At 39.0% G+C, this 22,803-nt stretch overlaps 1 protein-coding gene across 10 annotated transcripts in view; it reads right to left on the reverse strand.

Annotated features, from left to right (window-relative positions):
* The window catches only part of LOC147348220 (contactin-4), a 1,019,923-nt gene that overhangs the window by 141,534 nt on the left and 855,586 nt on the right, over positions 1-22,803 (reverse strand). For all 10 annotated transcript variants that reach the window (XM_086366640.1, XM_086366644.1, XM_086366647.1 and 7 more), the window contains one exon: positions 13,291-13,441. In XM_086366640.1, the coding sequence (XP_086222766.1) occupies positions 13,291-13,441 (151 nt within the window). The remainder of the gene's footprint in view (positions 1-13,290; positions 13,442-22,803) is intronic.

Consider the following 22,803-nt stretch of genomic DNA (forward strand, 5'->3'; position numbering starts at 1 on the left):
ATGACAAGGGGGGATAATCATTTTAAAGTGCATTGTTAAAAAAATAAAAAATAAAAAATAAAGTGCGTTGTTTTTTCTTCTGAGTCAGAACATATTGAATTCACCTAAAAAACATTTTTCTTGGTGTTAAGAGCAGGCAGTTTCATTTTTTTCTGAAACAATTTTATGCATCCTTTGGAACAAACTACCTCTTTTGGAATAAAACCCTTTAGAGCAAATCAATACATGGGAAAGTCAATGTGTGCAGAAGCAACTGAAAAATATCAAAAGCACAATCCAAATCTCATCTCATTTCTGTCACATTGACCATAGGTGACAGTTCAGGCATCTCTTTTTCTCAGGCATACAATCCCCACCTCCCACCATGCTCAAGCTTTCATAGATGACTCTGACTCTCATTTTATCAAGATCATGGTCAAGGCCATATTATATGGAATCTCTCAACTCCCTCTTTATACTTCCTTCTCTGTGCCCTCACCCACCCTCTCTTTCTCCCCAAAGTCAGAGAAGACAGGTACATCCTTCTTTCCCATAATAATTGATTTCAGGTCCAATACCCTCCTGTTTCCTTGAGAATATCTCCCTCTCTTACACTGTTAACTCCTTCTTCACCTTTGTGTGAGCCCCTCAGGCTATAAAGATGTCCCAATGTCCTCCATTCTAATAAGATTCTTGCCACAAACAAGTTGCTCCTCTCCAGTATATCTGATATTCCTCTTTTCACTATTTGATACCAGCAAAAATCAGTTACTACATCCAACTTCAGATCTAGCCAGTAGAACTTTTATCGAAAGTTCTACTTTCAAGGTTATTTTTGACTTCATTATCTCCTCTCAAAATATAGTTTGAGGTCTTCTTTCTTTTTTTAACTTTTTATTTTATATTGGAGTATAACCCATTAACAATGTTGTGACAGTCTCAGGTAGACAGCAAAGGAGCTTGGCCAGACATATACATGTATCCATTCTCCCCCAAACTCCCTTCCCATCCAGGCTCCAACATAACATTGAGCAGAGTTCCCTGCACACTATGTTAGGGAGGTCCTCATGCTTTAAAACCTCTCAAAGATACCTGACAATGTCAAATGCTGTCATTTTCGACACCCATACTTTCTTACCAACACTCCAGTTTCTTAGCTTTCTTATGATTTTTTTTTTTCTCTTTCACACACTTGTCACAGTTCAGAAGAATCTATCCAGATCAGATCTCTTTTGTTTTTCCATTTTTTTTTTTTCTCAATGAAACTTACTCACTGTTATCACTTCAAAGAAGATAATTTATCTGGTCTTAATCTCTCCCACGAACCCCAAACTAGCATTGCCAACTCTAAACTGTGTTATGTCCCAGCAAGTAATGACATGTTGGTAAGTGTTTAACAACTGGCTCTCTATGGAAAAGAATGTCCCGATGTATACCACTTTCCATGGTGTAAATACTCCCACCATGGTCAATGTCATCAATGACATCAGTGAATGTGGTCTAGGAAAAGATATGTCCCACTGACTCTTAGGAGCCCATCCAAGAGGGGTCCAGGATACCTCTGCATGTAAAGCCTTTCAAATTCAACACAATAACACTGAACTCATCATCTACCCAGGCGGTTAGTCTACTTTCAGAGATAATAAGCAGATAATAAAAATCCCTTTTTATCATTGGTCAAAGGATTCAGTAGTATTTTTGCTACATATTTTGCAGTCATTTGAGCAGGTTATCTTGCCTGGATGGAAGAACACATCCCATCGAATAACTCCTCTTACATAGAGCTGCTTCTAGCATTGCTGAGCTAATACACATGGTAATTTTTAGAGGTATGGAGGGTTAAATAATTTACGATAATACTATCAATAATTTGTTTTACTTAAAAATTTAAAACGTCTATTCTAGGATATAATTATGTCTCATGTGGGCAGGACAGTTGAATTACAACATATTTATTATTCTGGGGAGAGGTGGAGGAATTGTATACATTACAACACAGACACACATGCACACACACAGCAACTTTGTTTAATAGAGTCTTTTATCCACCACCTGGATTTCTCATCAAGCAACCTATAATTCTACTATATGTACCCTCTAGGTGCCATATGTTGTAATTATACAGAAAGCCAAGTGTTGCTCTAATTAGATCATTTGGCAAAAGGGATTTAGAAACACCATGATGGATATTTACTAGTAGAGATCTAATTAACTCTGGCATATCTGTGACTGAAATATGAGGATAAAACTCCACTACAGAAATAGAGGGTCAAACATAGTACATGATACTAGACCTTCAATATTTACATAACATCCGCACAGTCTAGCAGATTCTATTTCTAGAGATGACAAAGTTAGGAGGAACCCACATTTATCTGCCTTGTCTCTACTGAGAAGGAACAAACACTGCCTTTCTGGTTTTAATATCCAGTCACATCACTTCAGTTCTAATTGCTCTTAATTACATGCCACTTTGGTTTGAATGTTTTCATGATCACTTAAATCCATTTGATGATGCAGAGCTATTTTCTCTGCACAAAGGCAGTGCTGAGGTAGTTCAAGGACTTAATTTACCTCTTCTCCAAGGGGCTTACATGGTTTTAACCCAGCCCTGAAATCAGACCATTATGCCTCCTTTCCTCAGGAAACTAGGAAACCATGGATCTGAAGGCTGCCAATTTATTACTGAAAATATGAAATGAGTTAACAGTAAAGGTTGCTTCTGGACAACTTATCCATATTAAAGATGTCAGCAATTTTCCAGTTTGAAAAGGGAGGTAATGAAAGCAGAGTTTTATTTTTACTAATAATGGATTGACTTGAGCTTCCCTGGTGGCTCAGATGGTAAAGAATCTGCCTGCAATGTGGGAGACCTGGGTTTGATCCCTGGGTTGGGAAGATCCCCTGGAGAAGGAAATGGCAACCCACTCCAGTATTCTTGCCTGGAAAAATCCCATGGACAGAGGAGTCCATGGGGTTGCAAAGAGTTGGACACGACTGAGCGACTAACACTTTCACTTATTGACTTACCACAAGATTCCATGCTCTCTTAAAGTAGAGAGAAGCACCTAATGCTCATTCCTTCCTCAGACAAAGCTGGTACAGTTTCTGGAATAAGTGAGACATGGATTTGAACACCAGCCCTAATATTACCAAACTCTGCAACCTCAGGTAGAGTGAATACCCTCTCTGAGCTCATGTTACCTTATCTAAGAATGGGGTTCATAATAGGGCTGATCTTGTAATGTTTTTCTGAAGACTAAAAGAAAACGTATATGAAGTGTTTAGCAGAGGGCACAGTAAAGACTGAAAAATAGCTAGGTAATATTATTACTCAAAAAAGGGAGAGAAGTGATGGCCACAAGAGAACCAGGAAATACAGGAAAAGAGCCAAGGTAATCAGTATCCTGAATCCCCAGCAGTTCCAAAAGCTCAAGGTTTATTCATGAAGGTGCTAGTGACATAAAAGGAGATCAAAGCCTCATTTCAACTTAATAACTAGAGATTTCGGAGCTTCTTCAGAGCCAAGCTGACTCACAGCCTTTCTGTCACTATTATTTTATATCTGTCAACATTATTTCAAAGTGTTAATCATCTCTTGTTGAAAAGTCTGAAGCATTTCCCTACCAATTATTCTTCCATTTCTTCCATCTAAACTCGACTGACACCCAGTTTCCCACTTGGCTGGATCCCTCTTGACTTGCTCATGTCTGTCCCTTCATCTTGCACAGACACGAGCCCCCACACAGAGACCTCCTGCTTCCCCCTCTGCAGCCCTGTGTGGACCACGTTCTTTCACAACTGCTTAAACTCACTTCCTGTTGGAAGCCAATTCTGGCAGACCCTGCCTGACTCTAAGAGTCTCTTCTCTGTGTATTCCCTAAGCACTGTCACCTAGCTCTGTTTGGAAGATATTATGTTAATTTGTACTTCACTGGTGGTTTCCAAGTTGTTTCATGTGTGTAGATTCTGTCATAATAGCTGAATTGTATAAAACTTAGGAAGTGAGTCTTGGGATTTCTATCTTCTCTCTCCTCTTTCAACTGCACAAGGCAATTTATCATTGTAAAAATCATTTTTATAATCACCAAATTAAAATAAAAAGCCCTCTGCAAAACCACAGTCAGTATAAAACCACAGATCCTCAACCTGGGGTGAAGAGCTCCCATTGCTTCATTCTTTTACTTATTTTCTAGAAATTTGGGGAAGAGGATCAGATATGTATTTTCCACCCTCGTTGCCCCTCACCTTTCGTGTCTTCACCTTGAAAGCTCCCCTGGCTGATTTCTCCAGGGAGTGCAAGGCTTTGGGGACCCGAAAAGAAGTTTCCTTGAGTGACATTTGGGAGCTACTGAAACAGAAGGGACAGCATTCAGACTTTCAACCTAATTTATTCCCTCTTCAATTTGCATTTCATGGACTCCATAGAAGTGGCCATTTTCCCTGGTAACTTAGATGGTAAAGAGTCCACCTGCAATGCAGGGTTCAACGCCTGGGTCTGGAAGATCCCCTGGAGAAGGGAATGGCAACCCACTCCAGTATTCTTGCCTGGAGAATTCCATGGACAGAGGAGCCAAAAACATGCTGTGAGATGGATGGAGGGAGAGATTTTTTTTTTCCTGTAAACAGTCAGATTGTAAATATTCAAGGCTTTGCAGGCCAGGTGGTTTCTGTTGCAACTACTCAACCCTGTCCCACTGGAGCACAAAAGCAGCCTAGACAATTTATTCAAGAATAGTATGGGGCTGTGTCCAATAAAACTTTATTTGTAGACTCTGAAATTTGAATTTCATCTCATTTTGATATGTTGTAAAATTCGTTTCCTTTTGTATTTTTGTCTTACCATGTGAAAATGTAACACCATTCTCAAGCTTGCAGGTTGCGCAAACACACATGGGGGGCTGGCTGGATGTGGCTGGGGGGCTGTAGGTTGTCAAGCCCTGGGTAAGAGAGTTTGGGGGAGAAAGAATAGTGTGTTGAAAAGTTGGTAGCAGGAAGAATAAGGGCATTTGAAGAACTGACAGGAGGTCCACACAGCTCAAGAAGTCAGGTTGAGGGAAGAGTAAGAAAGAACAGTGGGGACAGGACGGCAGGAGCCTGACCAGTGTAGGGTCTTGCTGATTATGTGATGGACTGTCTGCTCTGAGGCTAATGGGAAACCACTAATACAGTGTCATACCTGGCTTTGCATTAAAATCATGTGCAAGAATTCAAAACAAAATTCAGACTCCTGGGTCCCATCTCAGAATTCCTTAGAGAGAATCTTTGGCGATAGAGTGGGATTCTGGATTTTTAAATGCAGTTCTGTTGGTCCTAATGCAGTCAGCTCAGCAGCAGTCTGCATACCGAATTTGGGGTCTCCCAGGAGTCGGGGGCACTCATGTGCTCAAACACACATGGCATCTTTACTCATGGGCATTTCAGACTATTATGGGAAATAAACATTAATAAAATAATCAAACTCACAAACACAAAATTTATAAGGAAGGGAGGGAGGGAAGGAATAAGGAAGGAAGAAGGGAGGGAGGGAAGGAAGGAAGGAAAACAGGAAGGAGAAAGAAATCCACAGTCCCAACTTCTAGGGAAATCACTGTTAACATTTTAGTGGAGATTCTCCCAGGCTTATTCTTTGCATGTCTATCAAAATATGGATATGCATATGTGTGTTGAGACTACAGAATGATATTTTATATACTGTTAAAAAAATCATACCTTTAAAAGATGAATAGTCTCTTTCCTTTAAACCATTGTAGAAATTCTGTCCCTTTTTAAATGGCACCTGTAGAACTCAGATTTAAATTAGGTTGTTCACGTGGCTCAGATGCTCAGACGTGTCCTACTCTTTGTGACCCCCATGGACTGTAGCCCACTAGGCTCCTCTATCCATGGGATTCTACAGGCAAGAATACTGGAGTGGGTTTTCATTGCCTCCTCCAGGGGATCTTCCAGACTCTGAGACTGAACCAGGGTCTCCTGCATTGCAGGCAGATTCTTTAGCACTAGCGCCTCCTGGGAAGTATATACACATACGTTGTTTTATACATATATAGGTTGTTCATAAGCTCAAATGAATCTGTACAAAGGAAGTGTGTGACAAATGTTTATTGAATTTAATTAATCGGGGTTGTGATACGGGAAGTTTCATATTGTGAAAGATTTGAGTACAGGCTGGTTCCAAACAAACCCGTTAAGAGGTTAGCTGAACAGCTGCAAAGTCCATACACAAGATAATAAGGGCAGAAAGTAGGACAGGGGCAGGGGACTGACCGACAAAGAAAGAATCAATGCTGAAGAAACCCGGAAGGATTTTATCATCAGGTGTTGTCTTTAGATTGGGAACCTAATTTTAAATACTTCCATATAAAAATTCAGTTCTCTTGCCAGCATATCCTTAGGCATAACCAATAACCACGAGCACATGAATAGAACAGGTGGTAGGTAGCTTCTGCCTGAATTTGGACATCACTTTAATTCCTGATCATAACACAACAAGATATAACTACACTGAGGCAAAAAAGACCGGTGACTGAGAGCTAAATTTACAGAGTCTCCACAGGACAGGGTCTGTGTACCATTAACACACATTTAAAAAACAAATGTCTCTAAACTCTTCTGCAATGACTCTTCAGGGGAGCTCAAAGTTGTAACTATTTTATGCATGGCTCTAGGAGAGACAAACGGAAGGAAAGGGAGAAAAGTTCCAAGTCTGAATTGGAGAGCAAGATAAGCTCAGTGTATTTCCATGACTACACATGCAAAATTAAAATGAAATAGTATTACCAATAAGCGGGGCAACAGATTCTATCTAGAGCAATGATGCTCGAGTTGCTTTGATGTTGTTTTGCCTCCAAGGCAGGATTTCCATTATTATGGAGATGAACTGCCTCTAATTATTGCAATAACATAATTGCTCCCCAGGGCAGAATTCCTAATAACAGAGCTATATGGCTCTGCAGCAACTGTAAGAGATATCCTGAGGGTGGGTTTCTCATTAAGAGCACATATATAGACACTCTGCCTCCAGAAGAGAAACAGAATGCCTGCAGCAATAAACTTTCTTTCCCACGCAAGGATTCGATCAACCTTCTGGGCAAATACCTGCCATCCCATGTGCTCTGCCTCCCAGGTCGCCAGTATCTTTAGACCAGGGTTTCACAACTTATATACAATGTAGAGTTTTGCTGCCCTGTGCTTAGAGCTTCTTCCACATATTACATGAATTTCAACTCTTCCAAAGACTTCTGCGAAGAGAGGCAAATTAGTAGGGCCATGATCTAATTCCACCGTGGCAGAAGACTGTGGGGTTTTTAGTCAAGACACAGGAATTTTATTCCTCTTTGGTATGAACAGTCTCACAGAATGTTAGATTCGACCTGATTGTACTGTGGGCCTAAACATGTGTTCAGTCTGGGAAGAAATGCCTAAGAATATGGACGATTGTACCATTTCACTGTGTCTCTGAAACATGTCCACAGTGGCCTCAAAGTGCTCCCCTGAGGTGATGTTAAGGTTCCTCAATGCAGTGGTCATCTTTGAGCCATTATTTTGTCATCTCTTGGAAGCAGCAAGCACTTGCTCCTTCTTGAACCTTTCTGCTCCCTTGGTTTCTGTTTCCTAGGTTCTCCCACATCTCTTAATCCCCCTCCCAGTGTGCTCTGCTCCCACCCACTTTTTGCATGTGGCCATTCCTCAAGGGTCCTTTCTTTGATTCACAGGTGTTCTCATTCTACACAACTCTCTGGGTGTGCTTATCCACTCCACAGCTTCTTGTCAACTGGTGACATCTGGGTCTCTGTCTTTACTCTCCCGAGCTCAGACCCACATTTCCTGTTGGACATTCATTCACTGAACACTTAGTCTGTACCAGGCACCATCCTAGGTGCTAGCATTACAGAAAGGGACAAAACACAAAGGGCCCCTGGTAACCACGAAGTAACCTCAAAGTAGAAGAGGAGAGTGAAGTGATCTGATGTGAGGACTATAACGGACTGGACTCGCTTTGCTAGCTCCAATGATGGAGGAGGGGGCTATGAGCCAAGGAATGCAGGTGATTTCTAGAAAGCCACACACTGATTCTCCCCTAGAACCTCCAGAAGGAATGCATTACTTAAGGATATAATAAGACTATTTATTTCTTTATCAATACTATTTTGATTCCAAATGGCAGATTTAATTTTGGCTTTCAGAAAGACATTGAAAGAAATGTGTTATTTTAATGCAAGGAGAATAATTTCTGACTTATGACCTCCAGGGCTATAAGATACTAACTTTTTATTGTTTAAGACACACACACACACACACACACACACACTTACCAGTCTCTGTCTTCATGGAATTTACATTACGATTAAATGGAAAGTGGGGAAGACAGATAATGGAAAAAAGGCAAGCATGCAGCATGTTAGAAGGTAGTAAGAACTATGAAAATTGTAAAGCATGAGAAGAGGATGGTGGTGGTGTTTACAATTTGAAATAGGTTTGAGGGAAAAATCTTTGCTGAGAAAGTGACATTGAATTGGAATTCCAATCTGAATGTGACATCACCACTTGAAGGCACTTCAGATTTCACATGTTAATACTCATTTCTTTATCTTCTCCTCTCAAACTTAGTTTTCTGTTCTCAGTACTGTGGTCAATAGCTCTGCCATCTACCAGCTGCTCAAGTTAGCACCTTAGGAGTCACTTTCTTTTTTCCTTCCTTCTTTTAAAAATATTTCTGCTTAATAAGTCATTTAAGTTAAAAAAAAAATCTGTCTTCCCTCCTATACTATCAGGAGAGACACTGAAGTCCTTTTGGTTTTCATTTTAGCATACTGCCTGAAACTGGTCTCTCTGTGTTCCTAATCTTGTTCTACTCTGATTCTTTCTCCATGTTACAAGCAGAGCAACCCTTCTGCAGCACGCATATGACGGTGCACTCTCTTGCATAAAATCTTTCTATTTTCTCTGGAAGTTCAAGCCTAAACTCTACAGACATCGAATTCAAGCCTTCCACAATCTATTGTTGGCCTACAAATCCAACGATCCTTCTAAATACATCATCTATGATTGAAAAACACATTGTTATTTTGCTGCTGGGCCCGTGCACTAATCTAAGAGCATCTTGAGGGCTGGGTTTATGTCTCCTCCTTCTCTCTCTCAGTGCCACGCAAAGGGCTCAACATATGGCGAGCACCGAATGAATGCTTTGTTCATTGATCGAAATCTATGTTGGCTCGGCTAGTTTGGCAGAATAGTCCTGCTGTTGTTCTGAAACCATGCCTGTGAGATGCAGGCTGTAAGTTTCAGATTCTTTCTGGAAACATTCAGTGGTATATCTATACTTAATTATTATCCATTAGCTTGACATAATGTATTAGCCTAACATTTAAAAGGAAAGAGAGACATTCTTAAACATGAGTAAGAATAAGAAGTCTTTATTTACACATGGCTAACTAAAGTAACATTTCACTAATTTCTTCAGCTTCAATGAGAAATAAAATATTTTCTCTAAGTGAATTTTCCAGACAACTAGATTTACCCCTTTAAGCACTAATTGTTCAAAATAATCATTGGGAAGGAGTGGTTTTTCTATGATGTACACTTGTTTGCCTTACTAATCTAAGCTAACTGAAGATGTTTTTTTCCTCTTTAGGGACACAGTGTAATAATAATCATCAATCTTTGCTACAGAGTTCAAGATACTTATTCCCTTATTAATATTGTTTTAATTCTGAATGGCAGATTTAATTCTGGCTTTCAGAAAGACATTGAAAGAAACGTTTACGACAGTAAGAGATGTCAAATAACATGATACGAAGAACATCAAGATTTGGACTTGGGAAATAATTGAAAGGCGACTTGAGAATAGCATGTTGGTATATAAAGGGAAGAGGCATGGTGGAAGAGAATTAGATTTTTTCTTAATATAACTTCAGAAAGCAAAGCAAGAAACAATGAATGGAAATTACAAGGATATTGGTTATGAGGAAATACTCTAAAAATTAGTCAGGTCCTCATGTTAGACATAACCAGGGATGGTGAAGTCCATCCGTTGTGGGGTTCCCTGTCTGGGAATGGAAGCTGAGCTCCATGACTAGGATAGGAATTGGACACTGTTGCCTGTCCACTTACTCTTCTTCTGGTTGTAGGACCCTATGCTTCTTTGGGGAAACCCCTGTCCCATTCTCAGTCCTCAAGGTCTTAGGTGGAGCTTCCCCAAGTGCCTCTTAGGATGGCATATGATCATGTCCTTCTGATCAGTGCATCACATCCCCTTGAATGTCACTGGTTCAGGGAAGATCACTGACCAAGGCAGGTTTATCCCATGCCATAAGCATCTATTCTGCAGTTGTGAGAAGTTAGAAAAGAGGGAAAGAGGGAAACCAGCGGCCATCCTACCAACAGGAGAGGAGAGCCCATCAGAAAATGGAGCCAAAGTAGAGGAAGACACCAGTGAGAGAGGAAGCCAGCCACCCAGTCCCACCGTCACTGTGTGAGCTCCTGAACCCAGGCACACCTCGAGACCCAGCCTGGCCCTGGTCTTCTCAAGTGTGGAGCCAGTGAACTCCTTTTGCTCCTGAAGCCAGTTCTGAGTTGGGTTTCTGTCACTTGCAACCAGAAGACTCCATGTGAGTTGGTTTCATGTCTCCTTATGATTCTAGGAGCCTAGGTTTTTATTAATGATTCTGTCATTTCTGAATTTTGATGTTTTTGTTTGTAATAGATCAATCTCATCTGCCTCAAATGCATTCTGTCCAGAAACAGTAAACAAAATTATCAACCTTTTTCAGTTACATGGCTTAATTGCTCAACGAATCCAAATAATTCCACTGCTTTGGTGGTGAGTAGAGGCCTCTCCTGAAAACTAATGTACTTGGGTCTTTGTGACAAACCATCTCTGTTTTAAATGCCTGATATTGCCTTTACTCTGATAGCTGGATAAATATACAAGAAAACAAAAAATATATATTTATGCTTATGGATATACTGCCTACACAATAATGAAGTTATAAAAATTAAAGATTAAATCTTTCATTTAGATGATTGGTTTAATATATATAAGGCCAGTGTAAATATGATTTAAATCCCTAAAGCCTTTAAAAACCAAAATAAGCACATATAAAAGTATTTTAAAAATTGTTCACATGTTAACATTAAACTAGTATTTCTGAATCCATACCCATTGAGGTAACTATAACACCACAATTTGAATAAGATCAAAATGTAAACATTTAAAAAAATGTTTCTTCTTATACTTTTATTGTAAACTCATTTGCAGGCAGCTGATTAGCTAAATTTAAAATTAAAAATCACTTAAGTAGTGTTTGGCTAAGTCAAACCATAAGCTCTAGGGAGAATGTTAATAAAAAGTGGTGCTTGATCATAAATTTTGTTCCACTGAAACTTGGTTTATAGCAATTCTTGGTATATCATTTTCCCAAAGTTAATTTAAACAACCTGTATCAATGATTAAATTATAGTCATGTTGAGCGATCATTATTACTGTTAAAAAAGTTAGGGTGTCCTTTTTCTTCTAGGCACACAGAAAGACTGAATTTCCCTGTTGGGTTGAATTTGGGAAGAGCCAAGTGACTTCTTTTGGCCACCAAAACATGAGCAAAAAGAAGTGCTTCACTTCACATGTTTACCACCCTCTTTTCTGTCTTCCCTGGTGGCTCAGAGGATAAAGCATCTGCCTGCAATGCAGGAGACCTGGGTTTGATCCCTAGGTTGGGAAGATCCCCTGGAGAAGGAAATGGCAACCCACTCCAGTATTCTTGCCTGGAGAATCCCATGGACCAAGGAGCCTGGCGGGCTATAGTCCCTGGGGTCGCAAAGGGTTGGACATGACTGAGCGACTTCACTGTCTTTCTTTCTTTCCATCTGCAATTTAAATGTTCCAGAGAGTGCTATTCTACCAGCTTAGGCTTTAGAGAGCAGCAAGGCCCCCAGCAGACCTCTGGTGGGCATGCAGTGTGGATGAGAAATTTCCTTTTGTTTTAAGACACTGTAGGTTGCTTGTGAAAGCAGCAAATTTTATTAGCCTCTCCTGGATTGATCTTCCATGTTATTCAAACCACACTTATTCATATATCTATTTTTCATATTATTTTAAAATATTTTTCTTCATATTAATGTTATATTAAACCTTTTAAAATGTAGCCTTAATCTAATAATGTACATGGTACATAAAACAAGAAGCTGTGCTCTCAAGTTCCAACTTTGGCTCCAGATTTGAATGTCAGGTCAGTAATCAGTAAACTATACCACTTTCTTGATATAACAGAAATCAGAAAGAGACACATATTATGCATTTACTATGTATGAATACACCCTCTATAAACCATATCGTGTTTGCAAAAATCATTAATAAGGACAACATCATCAGTGTGATGATCTACTTTGCATATGTAAATCCAAAGGTGTACAGGTGTTAAAGTTGATATGCACACATTTTTACAGGCTTCCCCATGACATCTTTGAGTACTTGACCTTTAGCATCAATTAAAATCATTATGTATACAGCTGGTAAATGTTATCTTATGCATGACAGACTCATGCACAATTACCATTTTCCAACAGATCTGAGTAGATTACAGAAAGGGGTGGGAGATATTTTATAGAGGTGACAGCCAAGAAAAGGTCTTACGAGATACCTGCTATTTGTCACAATATGACCTAAACCCCCAAACAACCCATATAATTACACTGGATAAAAGAACATGCATTATAAACATAATTCATGTATAATAGGAAACACACATTTGAAGAGTTTCGATATGAGAAAGAAAAAAAAACTTTTCAAAAATAAGTTTGAAATAGAGTTCTTAAAAAGACATGATTAAAATAATAAAAGCCAAGTTATTTGAAAATGAGTTCTGGAATTAAAGATGGTTTCACAAAAAGGGAGAGATTAACAAGAGACATACTAGACACTGCCAAATATTTGAGGGGTTGCCATAGCAAAGAAGAGCTGGAATTACTTGTTTATGGGGAAAAAACAAGGTATTAATAGAATGGAGAAAGATGGGCAAACCTACAAATAAATTTTAAGCTAAAATTAAAAAAGGTATTTCCAGTTGCACATCTTTGGGCAACTCCAACAGCCTTCAACATGTGGGACCATGTGGTCTACCTGTGCAAGAAAGGCTTTCTAGAATCTTAATATCAAGACCTGCTAATTGACCACTCTTTCCCAAAGCTTCAGCTCTTTGATTAACATTTAGTTCCTGCAGAGCAGATCATAAATTCTTCCCTCTTGGACTGTTAACAACAGACCTATAAATTATTATGGGTTAACCACATAGTTAAAATATTTCAAGATAATACCTTTCGTTTTCTTTTAATACGTCCCTTCCTTTCTTCCAGGTGTAGACCGGTTTCGGAGAAGCCTTTGGCTTACACTCAATGACAACTTCACCTCCCACTTTGACAAGAGTTACCCTTTTTAAGAGGGTTCTTGAAAAATCTGGACCTACAGCTGGAAGAGAATACAGAAAATGAAATAATTATTATGGAAGAAAAAATCCACTAGATCATTCTTTAAAGTTTTTCTTTCTGTAATGCACTTATTACATCAAAGGGAGGAAGTTGCATTTTTCTGAAGTACAGGAGTAATACTGGAAGTTTTGATGGATTTATGAAAAGTTGAGCTGTAGTTTGTATACAGTAAAATGTACCCATTGAAAGTGTACAGCTTGATGAATTTGGTAAACTCCAACATGAAGATCAAAATATACGCTATTCCAAAACTATACATAGTGAGGGATTCTTTACGAAAACTACTCTATGTTCAGATGAAGAAAATTTTTTAAGTTTTACAGTAGCAAAAGGGAAAGATGAAACAAAAGCCCATAAGGCACTTTTCTGATTGTGTAGGTGAAAGCACCCCTTCCTTGACGGTTACTGCCTTTGTTCTCTCTCACAGCACTCTGAGCAGGTCTCCGTAAGAGGATGTGCTGAAATAAGAGGATGTGCTGAAATAAGAGGATGTGCTGAAATGTCTAAGCATCACCCTCTGTGAGCTCCTCCTTAAAAATAATGACTTAGAACAGCTTTCCACTATCACTGCCTAATTCAATGCCTGGTTCTTGCAGGATAAATTGTGACTTGCTCTTGGAAAACTCTATTCCGTGCTTGCTACCAATATTCTAAAAAAATCATTCATGTTGACACCAAATATGTAGTTACATGGAAATAACATTAAATAATTTCCTTCTTAAAACAAAAGATATTCCTCTATATCCTTAAAGAAATATAAAAGAAATCTTTCTGAAAATTTTCCATTTCCTTCTGCATTAATTGCACTAATGTTTTAGGATCTGTTGTGAGCTGTTATATCAAAAATCCCTGACTCACTGTAGCTTGACTTGATGGAATTTACAATTTCATACCATGTTGAATGTGAAATTTAAATACAAATACTAGCCACAAACTACTTAGAAGAGTACAGAGAATGAGTATGTATGTATGTGGGTGGGGAGGATGGGAATCAACTTTTTTAAATGCACACAAACTATATGTTAGTGATTAAAAAATAAAAGGTTTCAGCACAAGCAAGTTAAACCTTCATTAAGTGCTTCTGTTATGAAAATATTTTCAGTGTACAGAAAGAAAGAAAGATGGGAAGGTTACTTTTTAATGGGGTGTTGTAATGTACACATGGGGCTGGCTTTACTCAGTGAAGGTTAAATTAAATAAATGAATCTAGTGGGCAACTGATACTTCAATCCGTGTGCCTTGGATTCATGAGGGAAGTCTATAATTCAAAGAGTAATTCCATAATGATAAATGCAATTAATAAAGAGACTGCAAGTACAAATGCTTGTGCTTATAATGAGATAAATGCATTCCCTGTATGATCTGCAAAATTATACAATGAAAATTATAGGGTTCTGAGAAATATAAGGTCAGGGCAGACCTACTCGATATTTATGTAACAGGAATACTAACAAAAACAATAATCATTCTAGTAAATATGTCAGCATGATTAAAAAGATAGCTGAAATTCCTAATAGATAAACACTACAAAAAACAAACAAACAAAATAAAACAGGACTTCAGTGTGTGTATATATACATGAACACAGCTTGGTGAAACAAGGAAGCCAGGAAAGCAAAGAGCTGAGAATGGTAAACTATAAAACAAGTACAAAGTGCAGAAAGGCTCAGGAGAGCCACACTCTTAAACACAGTCCTGTTGAAACATGGCCAAAACTGAGTCAAGAGGAAGAATATGGGCTAAATGAGACACAGTCAGTAAGCTATCTGCCTTGACTAGCCTTGTGTTGACCTGAGTTAGTGGGCTTTGTTCTTGGTTGCTGGAACTAGTGAAATGCATGGACAAAGCAAGCATCTGTTATACTGATCTCATTTCTCCATTCACCACTCCCACACATGCTAATTTTCAACACACAAAGGTTCTTACAGCAGAATAGACTCACTCCCATTTTATGGAAACACCTGAACTGACACAGTAATGTGGAAAAAAAACAAGTCTCTAGAAGCCTTTTTTAAAAAAGGGTATTGTGTGAAATAGAGTTACAAATCTGTTAACATATAAAAATTCCTTCTTAAAACTGTATCTTTCTACACACATATATTTTTATCACTTTAGGCAGACATTTTTCATCTGTTCAGGAGGAATTCTGCAACTGCATTTGAAATGAGTTTACATAAATCAAACCATGCACAACACATGGGTGTATTTGTCAAAAAACTATATATTGCTTTTACAGGCTTTGAAATAGCATGATATCGGCCACACAGAAGGCAGAAAATGCACCTTCCACTTTCAAAAGCATTTGTGCTATACTATGTACGTGCCTATTATCTTTTGGATATCCTAGAGATAAGACTGCCTTTGAATGTCTTTCACTAACAACAAAAAAAAAGGAAATATAAATGTATATCTGTTCTCCTTGTTTATTCAACTTGCTTAAATTTACTTCTAGTTTTATCTAACTCTACAAATCTATCAGTTGCCACTATAAGCTGCAGTGTTTTCGCAGGAAAATTGTCAGACCTTCGTCTGTTTTTGAATACTTGACCCATCAAAGGATTTCTTAATATTCTGCCATTCTGTGGCCATCTTTCACACCTGAGATGCCCTCAAGCTTGTGGGATGACGCTTTCTGTGTCTGCCCCCTGTATTTATTCTGATTCCCAACCTTCAGCTCAGGAGAGGCTTGAGGGCAAAGCAAAAGGAGGCTGTTTAATTTGATATTCACAGAGAATCAGATTTTTAAGAGTTATTGATAAGGTCCTATTAGGGCATTGTTAGAATCCAGCCTTTGTTGGTACTGGAAAAAATTAGTGCACATTCAAGGTGAAACTTCAGTGGGTTCCTAATGGTTCAGAAAAGATAAAACCAATTGTCAAATTACCCACTTGAGCCTGAGAGTAGTGCCAATTCTGGGAGCTCCTCATTTGCTAAATCTAATGCACTCTGAGGACACGTTTCTTACAGGAACTACTAGGGGGCACTGCACTCCCAGTGTTGGAATAAGTCACACTACAGGACCTCGTCCCTGTGGGCAATGCGACTTTTTATTATTTTTCAATGATCTTTAACGTATTAATATTACATTACCTAGGAGAAGCATCCGGCTGAGAGAAACCTTCTATGCAATTCTCCACTGTTTGCTTTCACTTAATTAAATGACTCTTGGTCACATGTCAAGGATATTTTAAGTGGCCAACAGAACACTTGAAAACTGAGGTTGTGCCCTAGGATCATTTCTCAAGAGAGTTGGTGAGAATGATAACTGTATAACGGAATGTGCAGTAGCAGTCCCACCTGGGAAATAGATGGGTGTGATGTTTTACTCTGTTATTAAAGGAAAGGATAATTACGTGTGTCTGGTCTATAAATCTGCAGACACACCACTGGGATCACTGCCAGTTGACAGGGACTATTAAGGCTGACCCTTTCAGAAGTTCAGAATTTCATATTATTTTAACCTTTTTCTATTATCTTTAACTATTACCTCATCATCCCATAGAAAATAAAGCTCGAGTAAATGCATTCATTCAAGTATGGCCACCCCTGAGGAGATAATGCTGGTATCAGAAATTAAAACCCCAAACTTCGCCTGCCTTGCTGGGTAGGTAGCTAGAAGACTGGCTACAGTGGAGATAGTCTTCTCTTTAGGTCCATCATTTCAGAATGGCTGATGCAAAATCAGTCTCTCTGATTGGGGATGACATTCAAAAGGAAACACCCAACAATCTCTGAAGTCAGAGTTTTCTATTCTAGGATTACCATGATGTGCTCCTTCTAAGACTCTAATAGTCACTCCTGCTGGCTTTGGTCTAATTTGCTGAATGTCCTGTTCCCCCCAGGCTCCTCCTATCATGGTTGCTCTTGTTTATGGGCTTCTGCTCTTTGGGGAAAGTTATTATTAAACCAAACTAACAATATTTACAGTCACAAGGTTTAAGATTAAATAAAATACCTGTATTGTACACAAAGCACTTCAATATTTTTCCTGAGTAAATTCTTTCTACCTACTCTTCTCCTCTGCTATTTCCACTATTTCCATTTTTTTGTGTGTGTGTGTTAGTTGCTCAGTTGTGCCCAACTCCCTGTGACCCATGGACCAGGCTCCTCTGTCCATGGGGTTCTCCAGGCAACAATACTGGAGTGGGTGCCATACCCTTCTCCAGGGGATCTTCCCGACCGAGAGATCAAACCTGGGTCTCCCACATTGCAGGCAGATTCAAAGGAGCTACCTGGGCATTTTAGAGAATTTTAAGCTGAAAAGAAATACAGTTTTGTGTGAAAACAAAAAAATCCTTTTTATTTTGAAATAATTACAGATTCACAAGAAGTTGCAAAGATAATTCAGAGAGGTCCATTGTATCTTTCACTCAGTTTCCCCAATGGTTACATTTTTTTTTTCAGTAATTGGAGGATAATTGCTTTACAATGTTGTGTTGGTTTCTGCCATACAACGTGAATCAGCCATAAGTATAAGTGTGTCCACTCCTTTTTGAACCTCCCCCCAATCCCACCCCATCTCTCTAGGTCATCACACAGCACTGAGCTGAGATCCCTGTACTATACAGCAACTTCCCAGTAGCTATGGACTTTACATGGGGTAATGTGTATGTTTCACTGCTACTCCCACTCCCCCCTTTCCCCACTGTGTCCACAATGTTCTCTATGACTGGATTCCTGCCCAGCAAATAGGTTCATTAGTATCATTTTTCTAGATTCCATATATATGCGTTAATATACAATATTTGTGACCCCAGTACAACATTACAAGGAACCTAATCATGGATAAGGTGTGTAGAGTTCTGTCTTATTTTATCAAGTACTTTCACTTGTAACTACCACTGAAATAAAGATATAGAACTCTTCCATCATTACAAAGATCTCTCTCATGCTATCATTTTAGAGGTACATCCAACCCCCTTCTGTACTCCCTATGCCTGCTGCTGCTAAGTCACTTCAGTCGTGTCCGGAGACCCACCAATCAGTATTCCAACTCTACAGTTTTGTCATTTTGAGAATATAAAAAAATGCATACATTTTGTATACATAAAATCATACATTATGATTTTTTTTGAGAGATTTCTTTTTTCAGTTGGCATAACGCTCTTGAGATCCACCCAGGTTGCTGAATGTATTAACAGTGATTCCTTTCTATTGCTGAGTAGTTATATCTCAACCATGTGGGTGTGCAAGACAAATTCATCTCTACTGTTGACATTTCAGGCACTATGATAACTGATGAATACTTTTTAAGCATAGTAACCATTTCAAGATCTTTCAACAGTATCACTGCCAACAAGTAGGATTAGCCCTTTTTTTCTTTTTTTTAGTGTGGGGGATTGACATGTACACACTGTTGTATTAACAATGGACAATAAACAAGGACTTGCAGTATAGTACAGGAACTCTGTTCAATGTTACATAACAACCTAAATGGGAAGAGAATTTGAAAAAGAAGAGATTCATGTATAACTGAACCCCTTTGCTATACCCTTGAAACTAACACAATATTGTTAATCACCTATACTCTAATATAAAATTTTAAAAGCCCTTTTTTCTTTTTATGAAGGTTTGAAAGCCAAGCTCTCATTGGGTAAACGAGGGTAGATTCTTTCTTATTCAAGGAAAAATATTTTAAAGGCATTTTAGAACATCATTTCTTACACAACAATTAACACGTTGATTGAAAATCATTCCGGAGAAGGCAATGGCATCCCACTCCAGTACTTTTGCCTGGAAAATCCCATGGACGGAGGAGCCTGGTGGGCTACAGTCCATGGGGTCGCTAAAGTCGGACACGATTGAGCGACTTCACTTTCACTTTTCAGTTTCATGCATTGGAGAAGGAAATGGCAACCCACTCCAGTGTTCTTGCCTGGAGGATCCCAGGGACGGGGGAGCCTGGTGGGCTGCCATCTCTGGGGTCGCACAGAGTCGGACACGACTGAAGTGACTTAGCAGCAGCAGCAGCAGAAAATCATTCTTATATGTTTTAAAAGCTTCAACTGCTAAACCCTTGTTAACCTTCCTTGAGCAGCTCTATCTGTATGAAGATAATAACACAGCAAGCATTTTTTATTTTTTTAAGCATTTTTTAATATCTGTAACTGTAAGCACTCTGAACTTCCTACATTAGTGCAAGTTAGAGATATTTCATTTTATTTGGTGTAATGTCTTAAACACTCATACAAATTTGTGAAAGTAGTGTGTGGTGCTACAGTGTTATATTTGATTGAGTAACTTTGTTATGAGATCAAAATAGTTGTTTAATTGACAGAAGAGAGTCATTGAACTATGAGAACTCTGGAATTCCAGTGGTTACAAAATGGTAGCACCCATTAGTAATAATTATTAGGTCATCAGTTCCTGGAAGGCAAAGACTATGAATCAGGGATCTTGGACCTAGCACAGTCCTTGCACAAAGTAGATGTTCAATTAATATATGCTGAATTAATGTATGTTGTAGGAGAGAACTCAGGAATTCAGTTCAAGACAGGAAATACCCTTCTCATGATGCTTCACCTGGATATCAACGACTTCTTGAACTTCATGGCCTATGTACAGGACACTCCATCCTCTCTGGAGTTGGACCTCAGTCAAATGAAGCAGGATTATCCAAGAAACAATTCAGGCTATCTGTACACTTGTCCCTGAAAATCCAATAGCCATGGAGAGACTGGTTCCAGGTACCAAAATCCATGGATGCTTAAGTACCTCATTTAAATAGCAGGCTACAATGAATACAGCCAGCCCCCCATAACTGGCAGGTGTAGAGTACTGGCTGTACTCTTTTTTTTTTTTTTTCTTAATTAATGTTTTTATTTGGGAAGCTCAGTGTTTTGTTTTTTTTTTTCTTTTTTTTTTCTAATTTTATTTTTAAACTTTACATAATTGTATTAGTTTTGCCAAATATCAAAATGAATCCGCCACAGGTATACATGGCTGTACTCTTTCACCATGTGAACTGGTGTGATGGTAGATGGTTAACAACTGACTCTCCAAGCAAAATAGAACACCAAAGAACTTGCGTTTTGAGCTTGCCAATTTCTGATTTTCCAAGTGCAGGGTTGAACCAGAGCAGTGTCACCTGGAAACTTGTTTGAAGTGCAAACCCTCAGGCCCCTCTCAAGAACTACTATGTCAGAAATTCTGGAGGTAGGGCTCAGCTTTGTGTGTTTTAATGAGCCTTCCAAACAGTTCTGATGCATGGTAGAGTCTGAGAATCAATACCATAGAAAAACCTAATTACCTTCTGATCTGATCAATTAGAGCAACAGAACTTCTACCCATTGGAATCATTCCTGGGTGATTAAGGAATAAAGAGTCCTGGAGTCTCTACCAAGGACTAGTTGGTAGGGAGGATGTTATCAGTTCCGTTCAGTTCACTCACACAGTTGTGTCTGACTCTTTAAGACCCCATGGACTGCAGCACACCAGGCTTCTCTTTCCTTCACCAACTCCTGGAATTTGCTCAAACATGTCCATCAAGTCAGTGATGTCATCCAACCATCTCATCCTCTGTTGTCCCTTGTCCTCCTGCCTTCAATCTTTCCGAGAAATAGGGTCTTCTCCAATGAGTCAGTTCTTTGCATCAGGTGGCCAAAGAATTGAAGCTTCAGCTTCAGCTTCAGCATCAGTCCTTCCAATGAATATTCAGGAGTGATTTCCTTTAGGATTGACTGCTTGGATCTCCTTGACTCAAGAGCCTTCTCCAACACCACAGATCAAAAGCATCAATCCTTTGGTGCTCAGCTTTCTTTATAGTCCAGCTCTCACATCCATACATGACTACTGGAAAACCCATAGACTTTACTAGACAGAATTTTGTTGGCAAAGTAATCATTCTGCTTTTTAATATGTTGTCTAGGTTGGTCATAGCTTTTCTTCCAAGGAGCAAGTGTCTTTTAATTTTATGGCTGCAGTCACTATTTGCAGTGATTTTGGAGCCCAAGAAAATAAATTCTGTCACTGTTTCCATTGTTTCCCCACCGATTTGCCATGAAGTGATTGGACTGGATGCCATGATCTTCATTTTTTGAATGTTGAATTTTAAGCCAGCTTTCTCATTCTCCTCTTTCACTTTCATCAAGAGACTGTTTAGTTCTTCGCTTTCTGCCATAAGGGGGTGGTGTCATCTGCATATTTGAGGTTATTGATATTTTTTCCAGCAATCTTGATTCCAGCTGTGCCTCATCCAGCCCAGCATTTCACATGATGTACTCTGTATATAAGTTAAATAAGCTGGGTGACAATACACAGCCTTGACGTACTGCTTTCCCAATTTGGAACTAGTCTGTTGTTCCATGTCCTGTTCTAACTGTTACTTCTTAACCTGCATACAGATTTCTCAGGAGGCAGGTCAGGTGGTCTGGTATTTCCATCTCTTGAAGAATTTTCCACAATTTTCTGTGATCCACACAGTCAAAGGCTTTGGCATAGTCAATAAAACAGAAATAGATGTTTGTCTGGAACTCTCTTGCTTTTTCGATGATCCAGCAGATCTTGGCAATTTGATCTCTGGTTCCTCTGCCTTTCCTAAATCCAGCTTGAACATCTGGAAGTTCACGGTTCATGTACTGTTGAACCCTGGCTTGGAGAATTTTGAGCATTACTTTACTAGCATGTGAGATGAGTGCAATTGTGTGGTAGTTTGAGCATTTGGGGGCATTGCCTTTCTTTGGGATTGGAATGAAAACTGACCTTTTCCAGTCCTGTGGCCACTGCTAAGTTTTCCAAATTTGCTGGCATACTGAGTGCAGCACTTTTACAGTATCATCGTTTAGCATTTGGAATAGCTCAACTGGAATTCCATCACCTCCATTAGCTTTGTTCGTGAGGCTCACTTGACTTCACATTCTAGCATGTCTGGCTGTAGGTGAATGATCGCATGATCAGGGTTATCTGTGTCATGAAGATCTTTTTTGTACAGTTCTTCTATGTATTCTTGCCACCTCTTCTTAATATCTTCTGCTTCTGTTAGGTCCATACCATTTCTGTCCTTTATTGTGCCCATCTTTGCATGAGCACAATACCATAATTTTTGCTTGGTATCTCTAATTTTCTTGACAAGATCTCTAGTCTTTCCCATTCTATTGTTTTCCTCTATTTCTTTGCATTGGTCACTGAAGAAGGCTTTCTTAGCTCTCCTTGCTATTCTTTGGTACTCTGCATTCAGATGGGTATGTCTTTCCTTTTCTTCTTTGCCTTTAGCTTCTCTTTTCTCTTCTTCTTCTCAGACAACCATTTTGCCTCTTTGCTTTCCTTTTTCTTGGGGATGGTCTTGACCACTACCTCCTGTACAATGTCACAAACCTCCATCCATAGTTCTTCAGGCACTCTATC

Source organism: Bos grunniens, chromosome 22 (genome assembly GCF_055505025.1).
Source record: "Bos grunniens cultivar Pamir isolate PY7600 chromosome 22, Bosgru_T2T1.0, whole genome shotgun sequence".
In the NCBI taxonomy this organism is placed as follows: Eukaryota; Metazoa; Chordata; class Mammalia; order Artiodactyla; family Bovidae; genus Bos; species Bos grunniens.